At 38.2% G+C, this 16,623-nt stretch overlaps 1 protein-coding gene across 1 annotated transcript; it reads left to right on the top strand.

Annotated features, from left to right (window-relative positions):
- The first annotated feature begins 4,646 nt into the window (after nucleotides 1-4,646).
- Nucleotides 4,647-9,838, top strand: LOC131219253 (agamous-like MADS-box protein AGL80). Its single transcript, XM_058214302.1, has 2 exons — nucleotides 4,647-4,991; nucleotides 8,323-9,838. The coding sequence occupies exon 2, from the start codon at nucleotides 8,326-8,328 to the stop codon at nucleotides 9,574-9,576; it is 1,251 nt and encodes a 416-aa protein (XP_058070285.1). The 5' UTR covers nucleotides 4,647-4,991; nucleotides 8,323-8,325; the 3' UTR covers nucleotides 9,577-9,838.
- The last annotated feature ends 6,785 nt before the right edge of the window (nucleotides 9,839-16,623 follow it).

The raw sequence follows: 16,623 nt of genomic DNA, 5'->3' as shown, positions 1-16,623 counted from the left end.
ATCCATAGTTGTTGGCTGAGGAGGTGGGTCGACACATTAAAAACCAAGACAGGAGGCTTCGGAGGTGGACCAAGCGGAGCTCCCAAGTCAAGAATTCTTTTCAGAACTAGTGGACATTTGCGGATCGGTGGAGGTGCTAGAATAGTGAAATCCTTACCACCACTTTTTGGGGTTTGGGAGGAGCAGCTACTTCTTCATTCTGTGAAGTTTGAGAGAAAGATGTAGCAGCTGATCTCATCTTTAACTTATTTATTTTTTAGCTCAGGGTACTGGCCAATGAGGGTGTTTCCTTCTTCTTTCCTTTAGGCATATGCTTTGTAGAAAGTTGAGCTATGATCTCTTCTCGAGATTAATTCAGTAACCATTGATAAAGGCTTTCCCACCAGACAGCAAAAGTATCCATTACCTGTGGTTGATTTGGATAGTAGGGAAGATCAAGAGCTAGGCTGGCTTCTTGGAAAGAAGAATGGAGATGTCGATAGAGCTCAGCTTTATTAGCGACCGGCCGATTGATAGGGGGTTGGTCGCAAGTCTTTTGGGTAAATGGATAAGAGATATACTGAACCAAACTGAATTGCCGTGCAAGAAAATTCAGGCAATAATGTTCAATCCCAGCCTTGACATTCTTGCTAGAATCAGTTGAACCTCCATATGGAAGGTCTCGGCTGATGAGGTCGCTTTCCCAAGCCAAATGCGTTTGGGATGCATCATGATCGTTCTCTCACGCATATCAGCCGGTAAACCAATCAGGACCATACTCTTTGTCGTGAAATGGAGTGAATGACCTATTTCGTCTACATTTACCCGAAGAGAAGAACAATGTACTCATATACACTGAAAAAGAGTGGGTTTTTTTAGGAGAGTGGACGATGCGCTCTCCATAAGAAGTATAGGTTGCTTCAGAGTGGGTGGGGTGATGTACAAGATGGTAACAAAAGTACTCATAGATCCACATCTGGAGAAGCCATAGTGGTCCTCCTTCAAGATACAAACCTTTGGTGGTAACTTCGTAGATTCCTCTATACATGTGGCCAAGTACATAAGGCATCAAGGCAAGTTTTCGACCTTGAGTAAGGGCCTCAGCCAGATAGAAATATTTAATGGTTATCTGCAGGGCCTTCATGCAGAGCTGGTGTCGATAGATCCAAAGCAATAGAAAATTAGTGTGTTCCTTGTAATAGACCGATCCATTGAGATTACGGTAGACTTGCATGAAGTGTGAATAGGCCTTGTCGGCTTTGTTTGAGAAGTGTGAATTGGGATAAAAGACTTCACCAAAAGTAAGAAGTTAGGTCAAAGCCATGATGTCAAAAATGGTCGGACTCATGGGACCATGGTTGAAGAAAAATGTATTGGTCGATGAACTCCAAAATATTGAAGCCACGATAAAGAGAGGTGGATCTGATGGATAATCGAAAACGGAGGGCTTAATACACTCATCAATGCCCGATGCTCTCTAAGATACCTCATGTTGAGATGAGACGCAGGTGAACCAAGCATCCCATTCTAAAAGGGCCTTTGGCCACATTCGAGGATTCCTCAAGGCATTGGCGGGATCAAGGACAGTCGGATTGGATCAGCAGGGTCTCTTTGAGGTAGAGGTGAAACAAAGGATCTATTTTGATAACTTCTTCAACTTCTGTTGTTGGAGTGAACACTGGACTCAAGCAGTAGTAATCGCCAATGGACGATTGAAAGACTGTCTTATCGATACACTTATCAACAAGAGCATCCATCACTGTAACCAAATCGTTTTGTTGAAAAGACGGAGTGAAAGATAAGGAGGGACCCATTGCTCAAGAAAAAGTTGGAATTCGCTTAAAAGAGAATAAGGAATGAATGCATGAGAATGAAAAAATTCAAAATGACACTTATATCGACTGAGAGGATATGACATTTATTAGGGCATCATTGCAATTGTGTGGGAAACGACGAAAGAACATGTCTCAATACAAGGTTTGAATCTTACTTCGATAAAGTGCAACCATCGCTGACGTGTTTCGCTGAATCGACCGAAGACGGTTATGGAATCGCTGACACATGTAGGCAATAAATACTGCATTCATGAGGGGTCTCACATTGCTTTCACCTTTTTTCCATAGGTAAAGCAATGAGGGAAATATTCATCCCCGTTATTGTCATTCCTCCTAAGAGCCAATCGGAGCAAATTACGTGTGATTTATATAAAATCTGCATGGTGTATTTGGAGATATGAAAAGATTTCTTAGCAAACAATAATTGTAAGTTATCAGACAGTGCCACGTCGATGTCTAAGCAACCAATGAAGAAGCAATCGTGAAGAAATGGTTACATGACATATGACAAAGGGAGAAACAGAAGAATTCAAGTAGTAACGAATGGTTATGGCAACTGTCAGGACATGAGAAGGATCAAGATGGTCGGATCAAAGTTATAAATAGCAAAGGAATTCAACAGAAAAACTTCGTCTCTTACCAACCCAATCAAACCAAACATTACCTTCCAATTATTAGTCAATTTACATTCCATAGTGTAATCCTTTTCTCTTTCTGTCAAACAAATTACATTTCTTAGTATAATCTTTTACTTTTCAACTTGTTGTTTACATTCCGTGGTGTAATTCATAGTGGTAATCAAGTAGCTAGTAATCTTAGCTGTAATTTGGGTCTACGCTCGTACGTCGGATTCAATTTTTCACTTGGAAAGGTATTTTACAATTGTTCTTCTCGACTGACTATAAGAATCGCTTCATTTCACTTTATCTGTATTAACAAGTCATTTGTATGGAAGGCAAAGGTACAACCCATCATCAGAGGACGAACCCCTTCCTCTGAATATTACCTGATCTTATTTATATATTGAGCAAGTGGCTGAATAGGTGACTGATCTCATCATATCTGGGTCATACAATGCATGTCTGCCTATCTTAGTGCTTGGAGTTTTACTTGTTCGGATTGAATTGAGCCACAATTTCAATTCTAGCACGTCCACATAAAACTGAAAATAGAACCACGCAACAATCCAAATATAACCGGGTAAAAAGAATGGATTGACTGAATTTCTCACAAGTATTACATTAGGCCCACTTAGCTTCTAGTGCCAATCAAACCATCTAATTTAAACAATGTAATGGAAATTTTCGATTTGCAAATCCTCCATATCTAAGGGGAGGTTTGGAGGGAGTGGATTAGGTGAGACTCGAGCCTCACCTAAGATGGTGCGGCCTTTACTATAGGGCCCACCTTGATGTATGTATTATGTATCCATACCTTTCATCCATTTTTTCAGTTTATTTTAGGTCATGATCCTAAAAATAAAGAATATCCAAGTATGAGGTGGACCATACTCTAGGAAATAATGGTGATTAAACACTACCATGAAAAACTTCTTACCACAGACCTTAAAATTTCTTTAGTGTTTATTTGCCATCGAAGAGGTCACATAAGCCCGGATGAAAGGGAAAACAAATATTAGCTTGATCCAAAACTTCCGTAGCTCAATAATGGTCCATCTCCATTCTTTCCTAAGGTATGGTTTCCCTGATAATTGAATATGATTCAGTTTTTGAATAATACCCTAAAATGATATGGAAAAATGATGGATGTGGTAGATATAGAATACGTACACTAATCCGCTCCTTGCTAGAATGGGGGAGCAGATTAAGTGAGACCTTAGATCCACGAGGTGGGTGAGACTTCTGACTATGGGGCCACTGTGATACATGTGGCTACGTCCATGTTGTCCATCCATATTGAAAGCTCATTTCAGTGGTGATTGATTATTAAAAAAATCCTATGAGCCACAAAATCTTTGGATCAAGATATATTTGTGTGATCTCTTCATTTAGGTGTTTGTGACCTTATCAATAGGTTGGATGGGAAATAAACATTCCCGTGAAATCCATGAAGCTTTTAATGGTGGGGATTCAATCACGACCATTTCCTATGATGTGGTCCACCTAAGATTTGAGTCAGCTTCATTTTTTAAATCATGCCCTTAAAATGAGCTTTCAAAATGGTTGGACGGTTTTGATTTAATGCACATACATCACTGTAAGCCCAACAGTCGTGGCCCCACGCACCTCGGTGGATCCTGGGTCTCACCAAATCCGCTCCCGCGGATGATGGTCAACAGTAGTAATCGGGGACATCGTAATAACAGTGCTCAATGAGCTTCGTCATGTATGTATCTATCAATGCCATTCATTCATGTTTCCGAGACTATTTCCAAGATCTAAATCTCATATGTACCACACCATAGGAAAGAGGGGTGATTGAACAGTCACCGTTAAAATTTTCTTAATGGTGAAAAAAGTTTTAAATTAAGCTGATATTTGTGTTTTCTCTTCATCCAATGTGCCTGATCTACAAGTTGGATGACAAATAAACATTACATCGAGCCTTAAGAAGTTTTAAATGGCGGGCATTCAATTGCCACTGTTTTCTTGTGGTGTGGTCCTCTCAACACTTGTATCTCACTTATTTATTGGATCATGCTCTATAATGATCTGGAAATATAGATGGCCGGCTTTGATAAAACACATATATATCATGCGGGCCCCACGGAGCATTGTCAGTAGCCACATCGCTACTTAAGCTGTCAGTACGCACTCCGCGTCCGGCAATCGCTGGTAAATGGAAACACATGGGCAAAAAGTTGTAAATGGAAACAAGCAACGGTCCGATTTTCGACCGTTGCTGGTTAACCCCCGAGGAGAATCGCAACGGAAACCATCTCACGGAAACCATCTCTCTCTCTCTCTCTCTCTCTCTCTCTCTCTCTCTCTCGATCTCGAATACGCAGACGGTGTCGCCGTTAGGGTTTTCCAGTCATCCCTCTGTATCTGTCTCTCGCCGGAATACGCAGGCGGCCGCCAGATTTTTCCAGCCATCCCTCTCGGCGTCGATCTCTGACGCATCAACCACTACAGAGGTTGTTCCGGCCAATATACGAGGAGTTTCCCCATCCCTCCTCCTTTCCTATTGCGTATCCAGCTCTACTGCAGAAACAAGGTATCATCTCCACTTTCAACAATTTATTTATTTATTTATTTATTTAATTGAGCCAAAGAACAAGCACCTACCATTCATTCAATCTTTGCTAACACCCATCATACAGAAAACCTAGAAAAAGGAGATGATGCTGGAAACAAACACCAAAACCCAACAAGGGGAAAATAAATCTATAAGGAGACTCTAACCATCATAAAATAGTTTTTCTTTCTTTCTTTTTGGCCATTCAATTGTTTTGTTCAGTACCTCCCAACTGAGGAATGAAACGGTTCTCATATGAAAGTGTCGCCCACATGATGGAAAGCTCGGTTCTCATATGCTTGTGGCATGTGTGTTCGCATGTGGAAGCAGAGAGCTCCACAGTCCACACGCTCTTAGGCTCAGCGTGTATGATATCTGGAAACTTCACCCAGTGGACCCACCATGATTATGGTCCAAAATCAAGATAGGACAATCATCAGTTGGCCACACTAGTACATTGATCATGGTCTGGTTGTCAACCCCTTTTGGTTGTCCCTGTTTCCAAGCCCTTTTTCCCCCTTTCGCCATCTAATCATCACTCCTAAATGTTTCCTTTCATGTGGCCACCAAAGTGATGATTCAGGCTGTATTGTGGATCTTGAGCCTAATAGGGAATGTGTATACAATGGAATGGGGGAATATCCAATACACATCATGGCGTGATTCTACTACAGTACCTCTTCTGCGGTCCTACTTAAGCATATCGAAATTCAAGACAGTAAAAAATTCACGTGGGCCACAACAAGTGAATATATAGGTTTTAGGCGTGATTCTACTACATTACCTCTTCTGCGGTCCTACTTAAGCATTTGATAGGTATGATTTTTGGGATATAAGGTGCCCATAATGAGGCTTACCGATGTGCAGCTTGGATTCCAGAAACATATCATGGGTGAGCCCTGCACAACTCGAGCGTATGGTAATTACCCATACGTTCAAATGCATGTGATCATTCCAAAAATGGTTCCTTTTTTTATTATTTACTTTTTACCGTTGGAAGAATTTTGCTTAAGAACCATGAGATCGCAATCTAATGGCCATTAAACCATTTCAAGCATTAACCAAACCTTGGAAGTTCAAAGGGCCCACAACTCACATCCCCTTGCTAAACTCACACACACACACAATTAAATTTCCGTTCTTCTCTCAAAAAAAAAAAATTAATAATAATAATAATAAAAAAATAAAATAAAAAAATAAAATAAAAAAATAAAAAAGAATAAAAGAAATTTTCTATTCTTTAATTCCATCATCAGAAATTTAAAAAGCTGAAGTCCCAAAGATAGAAGAAAGATATTTGAATTTTCATTCTGTTATTCCATTGAAAGATATTTTCAGCAGCATTCCCTTCTCTGTAAGCTATTTGGGACAATACCTTCAGAAGTTGTAAATCCAATCTAGGATTCCTTTTTTTTTTTTTTTTTTTTCTCGATTTGATGATTTTGGGCTTTTAAATCTAAATCCTCAACACCATTGATTTCTAATGCCCCATTGATCGTAATCACGATGCTGAATTTCAAGAATCCATTCTGCTTCCTTATTTTCCCTGAATTCAGTTTCTAATCTTCTCCACTTGTTCTTTTTTCACCTTTTTTTTTTTTTTGTGTGACTGAAGAATCATTGTCAGGTATTGTCTATGTGACAATCTGATATATTTTTAATTGGTTTATGATTATCGGATTTTAAATCCTCAAGATCGTTGATTTCTAAAGCCTCATTGATCTTAATCATAATGCAATTTCAAAATTTTGTTCTGCTTTTTAATTGGCTCTTTGCTTTTTTCCACTCTAACTTTAGTTCCTTTATTATCTGCTCTACCTGTTCCTCCCCACCCCCCCACCCCTTTTTGCAAATGAAGAATCATAATCAGGTATTGTCTTTAGGACCATGCCTTGTTTCTAAGAAAATGATAGTCTAGTTCCAACAATCTGATTTGTTTTTCATTAGTTATTTGTATGTTTGCCTGATTTCTGTACCTGTTTCTTAAATTCAGCTCCTTTTAATGTTTTTCTCATGGGTGTCTGTTTACTTGAGTTTTGCTCTTATTTCCTGAATTTCAGCTTCTTTGAATCTTTTGTGATTTTAGTTTGGTATCCTTCTTTGAATCATATCAAGCTCCCTAAAGCTCAGTTGTTGGTAACTTTCTAGCTTCGATTTTGCTTTTAGAATTCAGTTTTTGTCGGTTCACTTGAATTTCAATCTATTTACTGGGTTCAATCTATCTGAATCCTCCTCCACTTATCTTAATTATATATCGCCTTTCAGGGGTGAATTTGATCCCAAAAAACTTTCAGGGGTGAATTTGATCCCAAAAAATAATAATAATTTAAAAACAAAAAAAGGAGCAAAAAAAAAAAAGCAATTCTGCTGTTGGACTTTGATAGAACTATTAGTCTTGAAAGAATCCAGTGGTTTGGTGATTCAAATGTTTGTCTGATATGACTCATCATAGTAGGCCATGCGTAAAAATTTTGGGCCTTTTTTTTTTTTTTTTTTTTTGGATGTGGACCATTGGTGTATTTATCTTCGTAACTTTCTGTAGAGGAGAATTTGCCTATGGATCCTCTTGAACAATTAGAAAACCAAATTATATTGTGCATATTTTCCACAATTTTTTTTTTTTTTTTGAAAGAATACATTTTCCACAAATATCAGCATTTATTATTATTATTTTTTATTACTGGGGAAAGTTTAAGGAGTATTTCATGTAAGCTGTTTATTAGAGATATATCAGGGTTGATATTCTTAGGCATTATAAAATTCCAACTTCATTTTCTTTCTTTTCTGAGTCATATGATTTTCACCTTTAAATCTTCAAGAGCAGGAAATTTTAGATGTTTTTTTAGTGTTCTGTTGATCTTAATCAAGATGTTAAATTTCAAATATCTCTTCTACTTTCAATGGGTCTTTCTTTGTTTCTTTTAAATCTTTTACCTGTTTTTTTCCCTTTCTTTTGACTGAACAATCAGAATCAAGTATTCTGTACAAGCATGCTTTGTTTCTAACCGAAGGATTCAGATTCGTTTCAGAATCTACTCTAGTTTTAAGTTTGATTTTTGTTCATTTGCTTGGGTTTTTTTTTTTTTTCCTTCTTATTTCATGAATTTGAGTTGTTGCAGCTTTTTTTTTTTTACCTATATCATTCCTGTTTAAGTAATCCATCATCATCATCTCCCTCCCTCTAATCCATCTTTGTTACTCAGATCTTTTCATAGTCATTATTATAAATTCTAATTACCATTTCTATAAATATTGCTGGTTCTTTATATTCCAATCATCTTCTCTGACTCAATTGAGGTCTTTTGATCAGGACATGGGCCACAACAAACTCCCGCTAAAAGTGATCCGATGCGACAAGCATAGGAAAAGCGCCTTCTCAAAGCGGATAAAGGGGTTGAAGAAGAAGGCAGCAGAGCTCGCCACCTTGTGCGGAATTGATGTGTGCATGGTCTGTTGCGATCCCAATGGTGACCCGCTAGAGACATGGCCAGGGAGCCGGTCTGAGGTCATCCCCATCATTGAACGGTACAAGAAGATCACAGAAACTGGAAGGAAAGGGAGCATCACTGATGTTTGCAGCGTGTTAGAGGATAAAATAAAGAAGTTGCAACGGGACCTTGATAGGCAGCAAGCAGAGAATAATAAGCTCATTCTCTACCCTTCGCGGGATCATCGACTGGACGGGATGTCGGAAGGATATTTGAGGGAGTTAGTAGGCCAGCTTGACATGAAATTGGAGAAGTTGAGAGGGAGAATTGAGATGGTGAAATCTAGTAGTGACAAGAGGAGGTTGAACATGCAAACGGAACAAGAGCTTGTGAAAGAAGATTGCAATGCACCTCTTCCTCTTTCCTATGTTACACCTCTGCATCACATCCACACGAGTTCTCAAAATCTAGGTTTTGATATTGACATGGTGCAAAATGAACAAGAGCATGTTGTAGAAGAAGATTGTAATGCACCTTCCCATCTCTCCCATCTTCCACCTTTTTATCACCTCCAAACAAATTCTCAAAATCTTGGTTTCGATTCTGACATGGTGCAAAATGAACAAGAGCATGTTGTAGAAGAAGATTGTAATGAACCTCCCCATCTCTCCTATCTTACACGTTTTTATCACCTCCACACATATTCCCAAAATCTTGGTATCGATTCTGACATGGTGGGAATGGAACAAGAGCATGTTGTAGTAGAAGATTGCGGTGCACCTCTCCCTGTCTCCTATCATACACCTTTGTATCACCTCCACATGGATTCTCAAAATCTTGGTTTCAATTCTGACATGGGTTCAGAAATGCCCATTCTCAATGGCAATATTATGAGTGGAAATTCATATGATTGGATGGTTGGTTTTCAAGATTTCAAGACAAATGAGTGTGGAACTGAGATACTTCTCCCAACTTCAAATGAGTTGGAGTACACAGGATTTCCTCTATTGGGTTTGGAGCCGCAAGATTCAGTAGGACTTCTGAATATCGAGCAAATGGAGTATGAAAATGATACAAGTTTTCAAATTCCGAACAGAGCATTGGGATCATGGAATTCTTTGGCAAGCTTTCGGTGAAGGGAGTTTTGTGTTTTTACCTAGGTGATTTTGCATTTTAGGATATGAATTACAGAAGCAGCAATTTTGTTTTGTGGGAACTCCATTTTTTGGGACTTTGGTATATACCAGCAAACCCTTTATAATGTGGGGCATTTTGTAAATAGCAGAAAGGATATAGCAGAATAGAATTGTAAATAGTGGAAAGGATATAGCACAACAGAGTTGTAAATGTGATACAAGTTGTTATAATATGATTATCGCTATACGAAGTTTGCAATTATCTAGCATTACCCATGTATTTAAAGACTGATTTTTGTTGCCAAACTGGTGATTGTGAAAAGTTAAAAGCTTCAAAAAAACATGCAGGGCACATTTGGAGGCAATGTGAATTGGATTGTAAGGTTAGTCTGGTAGAGTGGAAACTCCCAAACTGGTTGTTTCCTTCTTCAGCATTCCTATTCTGGACAAGGCAGGATTCAATACCAACATTTCTATCTTAAGCTTAACATGCAAACAGACACGTGGGGTCCACTTTTAATGTCATCCAATCCATCCATCATTTGCACCCCCATCCCATTCTCCTCAACTAGCAAAAATCAGATAGGCTGCACTAAGTAAAATCATGCATAAAACTCCTAAATTCATGTGTTGTGGTCCACCTGAGTTTTGGAATGTGCTGATTTGTTGGTTATCCCATTCATCCTGGTTGGATAGCATCTTCTGAATTAATTATAAGGAATATACAGAAGATAATGGTCCCCACATGCAATCCTGAAGGTTTTTAATGGTGGGTGTTCACGTCCCAACTGTTCCCTGTTGCATGGCTGACCTGAGTTTTGGATCAGCCTGATTTTTGGCACCAAGGAGAAAAATAGTGGGTGTAAATGATGGATAGTACATCATCTTCCCATAGTGCAGTAACCTTTGCATCTTTTGGTAGTGGTAACAATGTAGTATGCAAATTGAGTCCTAAGACATACTGATCTGACTCATGACTTTGATTTCCCCCAATAAATGCTTGTGAAATTTAGTTAAAGTGCCTCATTCTGACATTATGGAGTGCTGCATAGGCGATTGATCCTACTCCCAATGAAGAGGCCGTTATGGGAGGAAGGATATCTGTAACAATGAATACAAATGCTGATGTTTGTGCTGTCCAGAAGGCTGGAGGAGAGGGTGTCGTGCAAAGTGTAGTCATGCAGTGTTTGCATGTTGCTTCCATAAAAGTTGCTGATATAACAAGCAAAACTATAATGTTCTGTTTTCATGCACTTGGCCTGCTGCCCTGAAATTCCTATATAATGAGCATAGATGTTGATTTGACTTGGTGAACTCTGTGAAAAGTTCTCTATTTGTTCAATCATGTGTGTTTTGGATTTCCTTAATTGTGTCCTTGTTGCTGGATAGTGATTAGCAAGTTGTATCAAACAATGATGCAGTGTTTGATTATATTCTCAAAAAACTAGGGTACATAAATTCAGGAGTATAAGCAACCAATTATTTATTGTGTTAAAAAATATGAGTCAGTAAAAAATATGGAAATAGTAAGAAGAATCATGCACACCAAAATTTAGTTTGCTTCAATAGATAATACTTGTTCTTATTGTTCTTATATCAAGGTCAATGGTTTCTGCAGTCATTACAAATGCATATCTTCCGGCCCTACCTTGACGATTATTTCATTCTATTGTAAACCTGTGCAGGTAGAAACTTACAATACAGAAAGAGCACTGAGAAAGGTCAAGTGTCACTTGTCATTGATTGATGTAGATGCTGATGGACTAGATATTAAAATGAGGGTGCCCAGAGAGCAATATGTTACTAAAAAAATGGTTGGTGAATTGTTGAGAAATCATGTGAAGAGACTACAAGATGACCTAGATGACAGGCATAGTAGTGAGAGTAATGTTGTTGAAGTTGAAATTGGTTCATCACAACAAGAAGATATCAAAGGAATGGCTGGAAGCAATTAAAATTTCAATGGCGGGTCTTCAAGTTGGCATGTCCTTATACTGCAGTTCTATTTAATTGTGATGGAACTAGTCTAGTCTTTTGTCTTTTTTCTTTTTTTCTTTTTTTTGTAGGACATGTTTGATGGTTAAAAAAACATTGTACATGAAAGTTCACTTAACAACCATTGTATGTTAACATCTCTTGACTCATCACCGTTTGATCACATACCTTGGAACGTACAGTAATACCATATGTTTGAGCTGTGTGTGGCCCAACGGGATATTTGAGTGACATCCAACCTGTCCATTGGATACATCCCCTAATGTTAGACAGACATCCCAATCCAACTTGATTCATAACTTAGGTGAGCAAAACCAAAGGGAACAATGGCGGACATTGGGGGGAGAGACACTCTCCGTAGAAACTACCAAATGAAATATGGGGTCCACCATGTTGTTTATAAGTCATCGAAGCCATGCATCAAGTAACCCCCACTAGGGGGGGGTGGGTGGTGTGGGAATTTCATGTGGGCCACAACAAGTGAATGTATAGGTTTTAGGTGTGATTCTACATTGCCTCTTCTAGTGTATCCCACCTGAGCTTTTCATAGGTATGATTTTTGGGATTTAAGGAAGGTGCCCATAATGTGGCTTTCCAGATGCATATTTTGGATTCTAGAAACATATCATAGGTGAGCCCTACCCAGCCCGAGCATTAAGCAAATCTAGGAAGCTCTCTTGCATCCCGTGTCTATTCCTTGCTAAATTCTACATCTCACTGAAAATTTTCATTCTTTGATTCCATCATTAGAAATTCAAAAGGCTAAAATCCCAGAGAGAGAAGAAAGATACTAGAATTTTTTTCTGCTATTCCTTTGGAAGTGATTTTCAGCAACATTCCCTCTCTATGTAAGTTGTTTCGGTCGATTCCTTCACAAGGTATTCTAAATCCAATCTAAGATTCCTTCAACTTTTTCTCAATTTTATGATTTGGGGCTTTTAAAACCTCGAGACCATTGATTTCTTAAGCTCCATTAACCTTAATCAAAGTGTTGAATTTTAAAAATCCATTGTGCTTTTGATTGGTTTCTTTCCTTTCCCTGAATTTAGTTTCTTTCTAATCTTCTCCACTTGTTTTTTCCCTTTATTTGTGACTGAAGAATCATAATCTGGTATTGTCTACACAACCGTGCCTTTTTTCTAAGTTAACCATTGTTTAGTTTCAACAATAAAATCTCTTTTTAATTGGTTTATGTTTATAAGGCTTTTATATCCTCAAGACCATTGATTTCTAAAGCCCCATTGAAGCACAATGCTGAATTTTAAAAATCCGTTCTGCTTTAAATTGGATCTTTGTTTTTTATCCCTAAATTCAGTTTGTTTTATCTTCTCCGCCTGTTTTTCCCCCTTTTTTGCAATTGAAGAATCATAATCAGCTATTGTCTGCAGGACCATGCCTTGTTTTTAGGAAAATCATAGCACTACAAGAAATAGGGGAATTACTGGTGCATTTTTACCGGTGGCCAACTTATACTGCCTGTTTAGATATGAATTACCGGTGGCCGCCCCTAATGTAGGAAACAACTGCCCCTAAAAGTTTTTACCGACATTTTTTAGGATATCTTTACTGGCGGTCACAAAACCGCCAGTAAAAGGTCCAAAAAACAAAACCCCCAAATCTCATTTCTCATTCCCTTCTCTCCAAAAAACAAAACCCTAGCTCATTCTCTCCTCTCCCAAACCAGCCATAAGCTCTCTCTCTCTCTCTCTCTCTCTCTCTCTCTCTCATACAAATCCTCTTCTATTCTATTCACATTGCTTTTGTTTTCTGCTCAAAGAAGAAAAGAAGTTGATATTCAAAAATGCCCTTTGTTAGAGCAACAGAGTAGTAGGTAGTAGAGGCGAGGAAATGTTATTATTTGGAGATCTCTATTATCTTCACACAATGCCTCTCTCTCTCTCTCTCTCTCTCTCTCTCTCATACAAATCCTCTTCTATTCTATTCACATTGCTTTTGTTTTCTGCTCAAAGAAGAAAAGAAGTTGATATTCAAAAATGCCCTTTGTTAGAGCAACAGAGTAGTAGGTAGTAGAGGCGAGGAAATGTTATTATTTGGAGATCTCTATTATCTTCACACAATGCCCCTCTCTCTCTCTCTCTCTCTCTCTCTCTCTCTCTCTCTCTCTCTCTCTCTCTCTCTCTCTCTCTATATATATATATATATATATATATATATATATATAGGAAAGGGGAAATGCCAAGGTTTCTTAAGATATGTTTTTCGACGAATGTCGATTTGAGATGAAAGCATTGTCTGCTACTGAGCTAGGGTTTCTATATTTCTCTTGGAATCATGATGACCAAACGCATATGCAAGCTCTGTATCCTTCTCTTCTTTTCTACATTCCTCATTTCATTTGGTTTTGTTTTCTAGGGTTTTCTTTAAGAAATGAGACACCTTTGTTCGTTTCCACCATTCTCTCATTTTATTACCTTTTTTTTTTTGAATTTTTTGAATTTTTTGGTCGATTTTATTGAATAAGGGAAAATGGTAGATCTATTTCATTTGGATTGCAATATCTCTCTCTACAAAATAAAAATTTCTGGATTTGAGGATGGTTGTCTTATGTATGAATATGAGTGTCTTGCATGAGGATGTTGGTTTTGGGGATTTTAAGCTCTCTCTCTCTCTCTCTCTCTCTCTCTCTCTCTCACATACAAATCCAATTCTATTATATTCTCATTCTTTTGTTTTTAAATCACTGCTCGAAGAAGAAAAGAAGTCGATATTACAAAAATGCCCTTCGCCAGAGTAGTGAGTAGTAGTAGTAGAGGCGAGGAAATGTTATTATTCGGAGATCTCTATTATCTTCACATAATGCTCCTCTCTCTCTCTCTCTCTCTCTCTCTCTCTCTCTCTCTCTCTCTCTCTATCTATCTATCTATCTATTTGTCTATTTGTCTGTCTATCTATATATCCACACACACGCACGTCAATTTGAAAGCATCGTCTGCTACCAAGCTAGTGTTACTATATTTCTCTCTGAATCATGACGGCCAAACACACGTGCAATTTTCTAGGGTTTTCTTTAAGAAATGAGACTTGGGTTCGTTTTCGCCGTTCTCTCATTTTATTACCTTTTTTTATTTTTTTGAAAAATTTGGTGGATTTTATTGAATAAGGGAAAATGGTAGATTTGTTTCATTTGGATTGCGATATCCCTCTCTACAAAATAAAAAAGTTCTAGATTTGAGGACGGGTGTGTCTTATGTATGAATATGAGTATCTTGCTTAAGGATGTTGGTTTCGAGTGTTTTGAATTCGGACAGAGGGATTTGGTTATCTTAACCTTGGCCGATCACAGAGGAGTTCATGGCCCATGCTTCTAGTGTGAACTACCTAAAGATTGGGTGGAAATCATCAAGGGTTCGATCACGAGCAGAGAAGATCACAAGGTGAATTTGTGGGCAATCCACAAGCCGAATGTGGTCACAGGTGGAGAAGATCACAAGGTGAATTTGTGGGTTATCGGCAAGCTGAATGCTATATTGGTCAACTCTATTATCTCCGGCCCTCTCTATTTTGTATTCATTTTTACTTTCTAGATTGCTTTGCATCATCAGAATCCACATTGTGCTAATTATATGTCCGAATATTGCTTATGAAAGATCTCCAACCATAATTGCAATAAAAGGGATGCAGATTATTCACCGTGATTCCATTAGAAGGATAATTTCTTTTTTTCTTTTTTCTTGGTTGAGTGGATATATACAAAGTTTCCATGTAATACCATTAGACCCAAAGCAGTTGAGTGGATTTCCATGCCCTTGCTTTCACCACCTCCTTCAAGCATATACCTCAACTATTAAGACATGTTGCAGGATGGGCCAACGACGACTCAAACGCTTGACCTTGCATCCTCACTTGAAGGACTAGGTGGGGCACGCCCAGTTGGTGAAGCCATGACAAACGCATTGTGGGGTTGGTGCAGAGGGTTGCAATGGCGATCACACCTTCACGACTTGGATCACATCTTGGTCCAAAACTGCCACCTAGGTCGCCCAAGGTCCTTACCCTAGCGTGGTGGATTTGCTAGAGCTACAGGTTCATTTGCAACTATCTCGTAGAGCCTAACCAAATCAAGTCATATGAAGTAGACTAGCTATGCAGTCTCCTCTACAAAGTTTCTCATTATTCTCATTCTCTATTTTTACAAAAAGAAATTGCCCAAGTTGCATGTGATTGTGAGCAGCACATTGGGACATAGTTTGATCGAATGGATCAGGTTAGATATCACTTGGCACAAAATTATCATTTTTTTATTATGTTGCCCATGACACTAAAAAAAATCATATTAATTTGATCTATCCTATAATATTTTGAGTTTTCTCTATCCTATTAGTTTCCAATTAAATTGAAAATTATATTTGAGATTTTAGTTGTTTTTTTTTTTTTTTTTTAAACGCAAAATATCAAAATCTTTGAGATTTACTTTATATTTAGATGTAGGGATGGTGAGATCTTCTTGGTTTGGAGGGGAATGATATTAACTAGGTTTAGAGAAAGATGTCAAAAAGCCCACCTGGCTATAGAGAAGAATGATCCACCATTGAGCATCAATAGAAATGGCCCCTAATATATCAATTGACTTTAGAGTTTAGAGCTTCTTATCAACGTTCTTTATTAAGCATTAATAAATTTGCCCTCGGCATTTCATTTTTCTTATTTAGAAACACTGATTGAACTGTTGTAGTTATAAGGCGTACAAATTGTTGTATGCAGATATATGTTCATAAAAGTTTGCATGGTAGCAATTCTTTCTCTTTTCTTTTTCTTTGTTTCCTTTTTTTTTTTCTTTTCTTTTTCATGGTGGTCATCTGTTAATCAGTTAAAAAGTTCTGTAATAGAAAAAATTTCTCTGCTTACCGGCTTTGTTTGTGAATCCCCTATTTTGCTTTGTCCTTTCGGCCCTTCTTTAGTGATTTAGATTGTCTGGTCAAGCAATTTGATCTACGAAGGAGAATAATGCATGGGCATTTTCACACCGGGCTCGAGTGGGGTGACCTGTGGGATGCAAGGGCACACTTGGGGTGGGTGGCCCGTGTGATGTGG

Source organism: Magnolia sinica, chromosome 11 (assembly GCF_029962835.1).
Source record: "Magnolia sinica isolate HGM2019 chromosome 11, MsV1, whole genome shotgun sequence".
NCBI classification, from domain to species: Eukaryota; Viridiplantae; Streptophyta; class Magnoliopsida; order Magnoliales; family Magnoliaceae; genus Magnolia; species Magnolia sinica.
This window is presented reverse-complemented; position numbering and strand designations above follow the sequence as displayed.

What these genes read in the sequence shown, in the direction of transcription:
- LOC131219253 (XM_058214302.1), top strand. Translation starts at nt 8,326, where the DNA reads ATGGGCCACAACAAACTCCCGCTAAAAGTGATCCGATGCGACAAGCAT.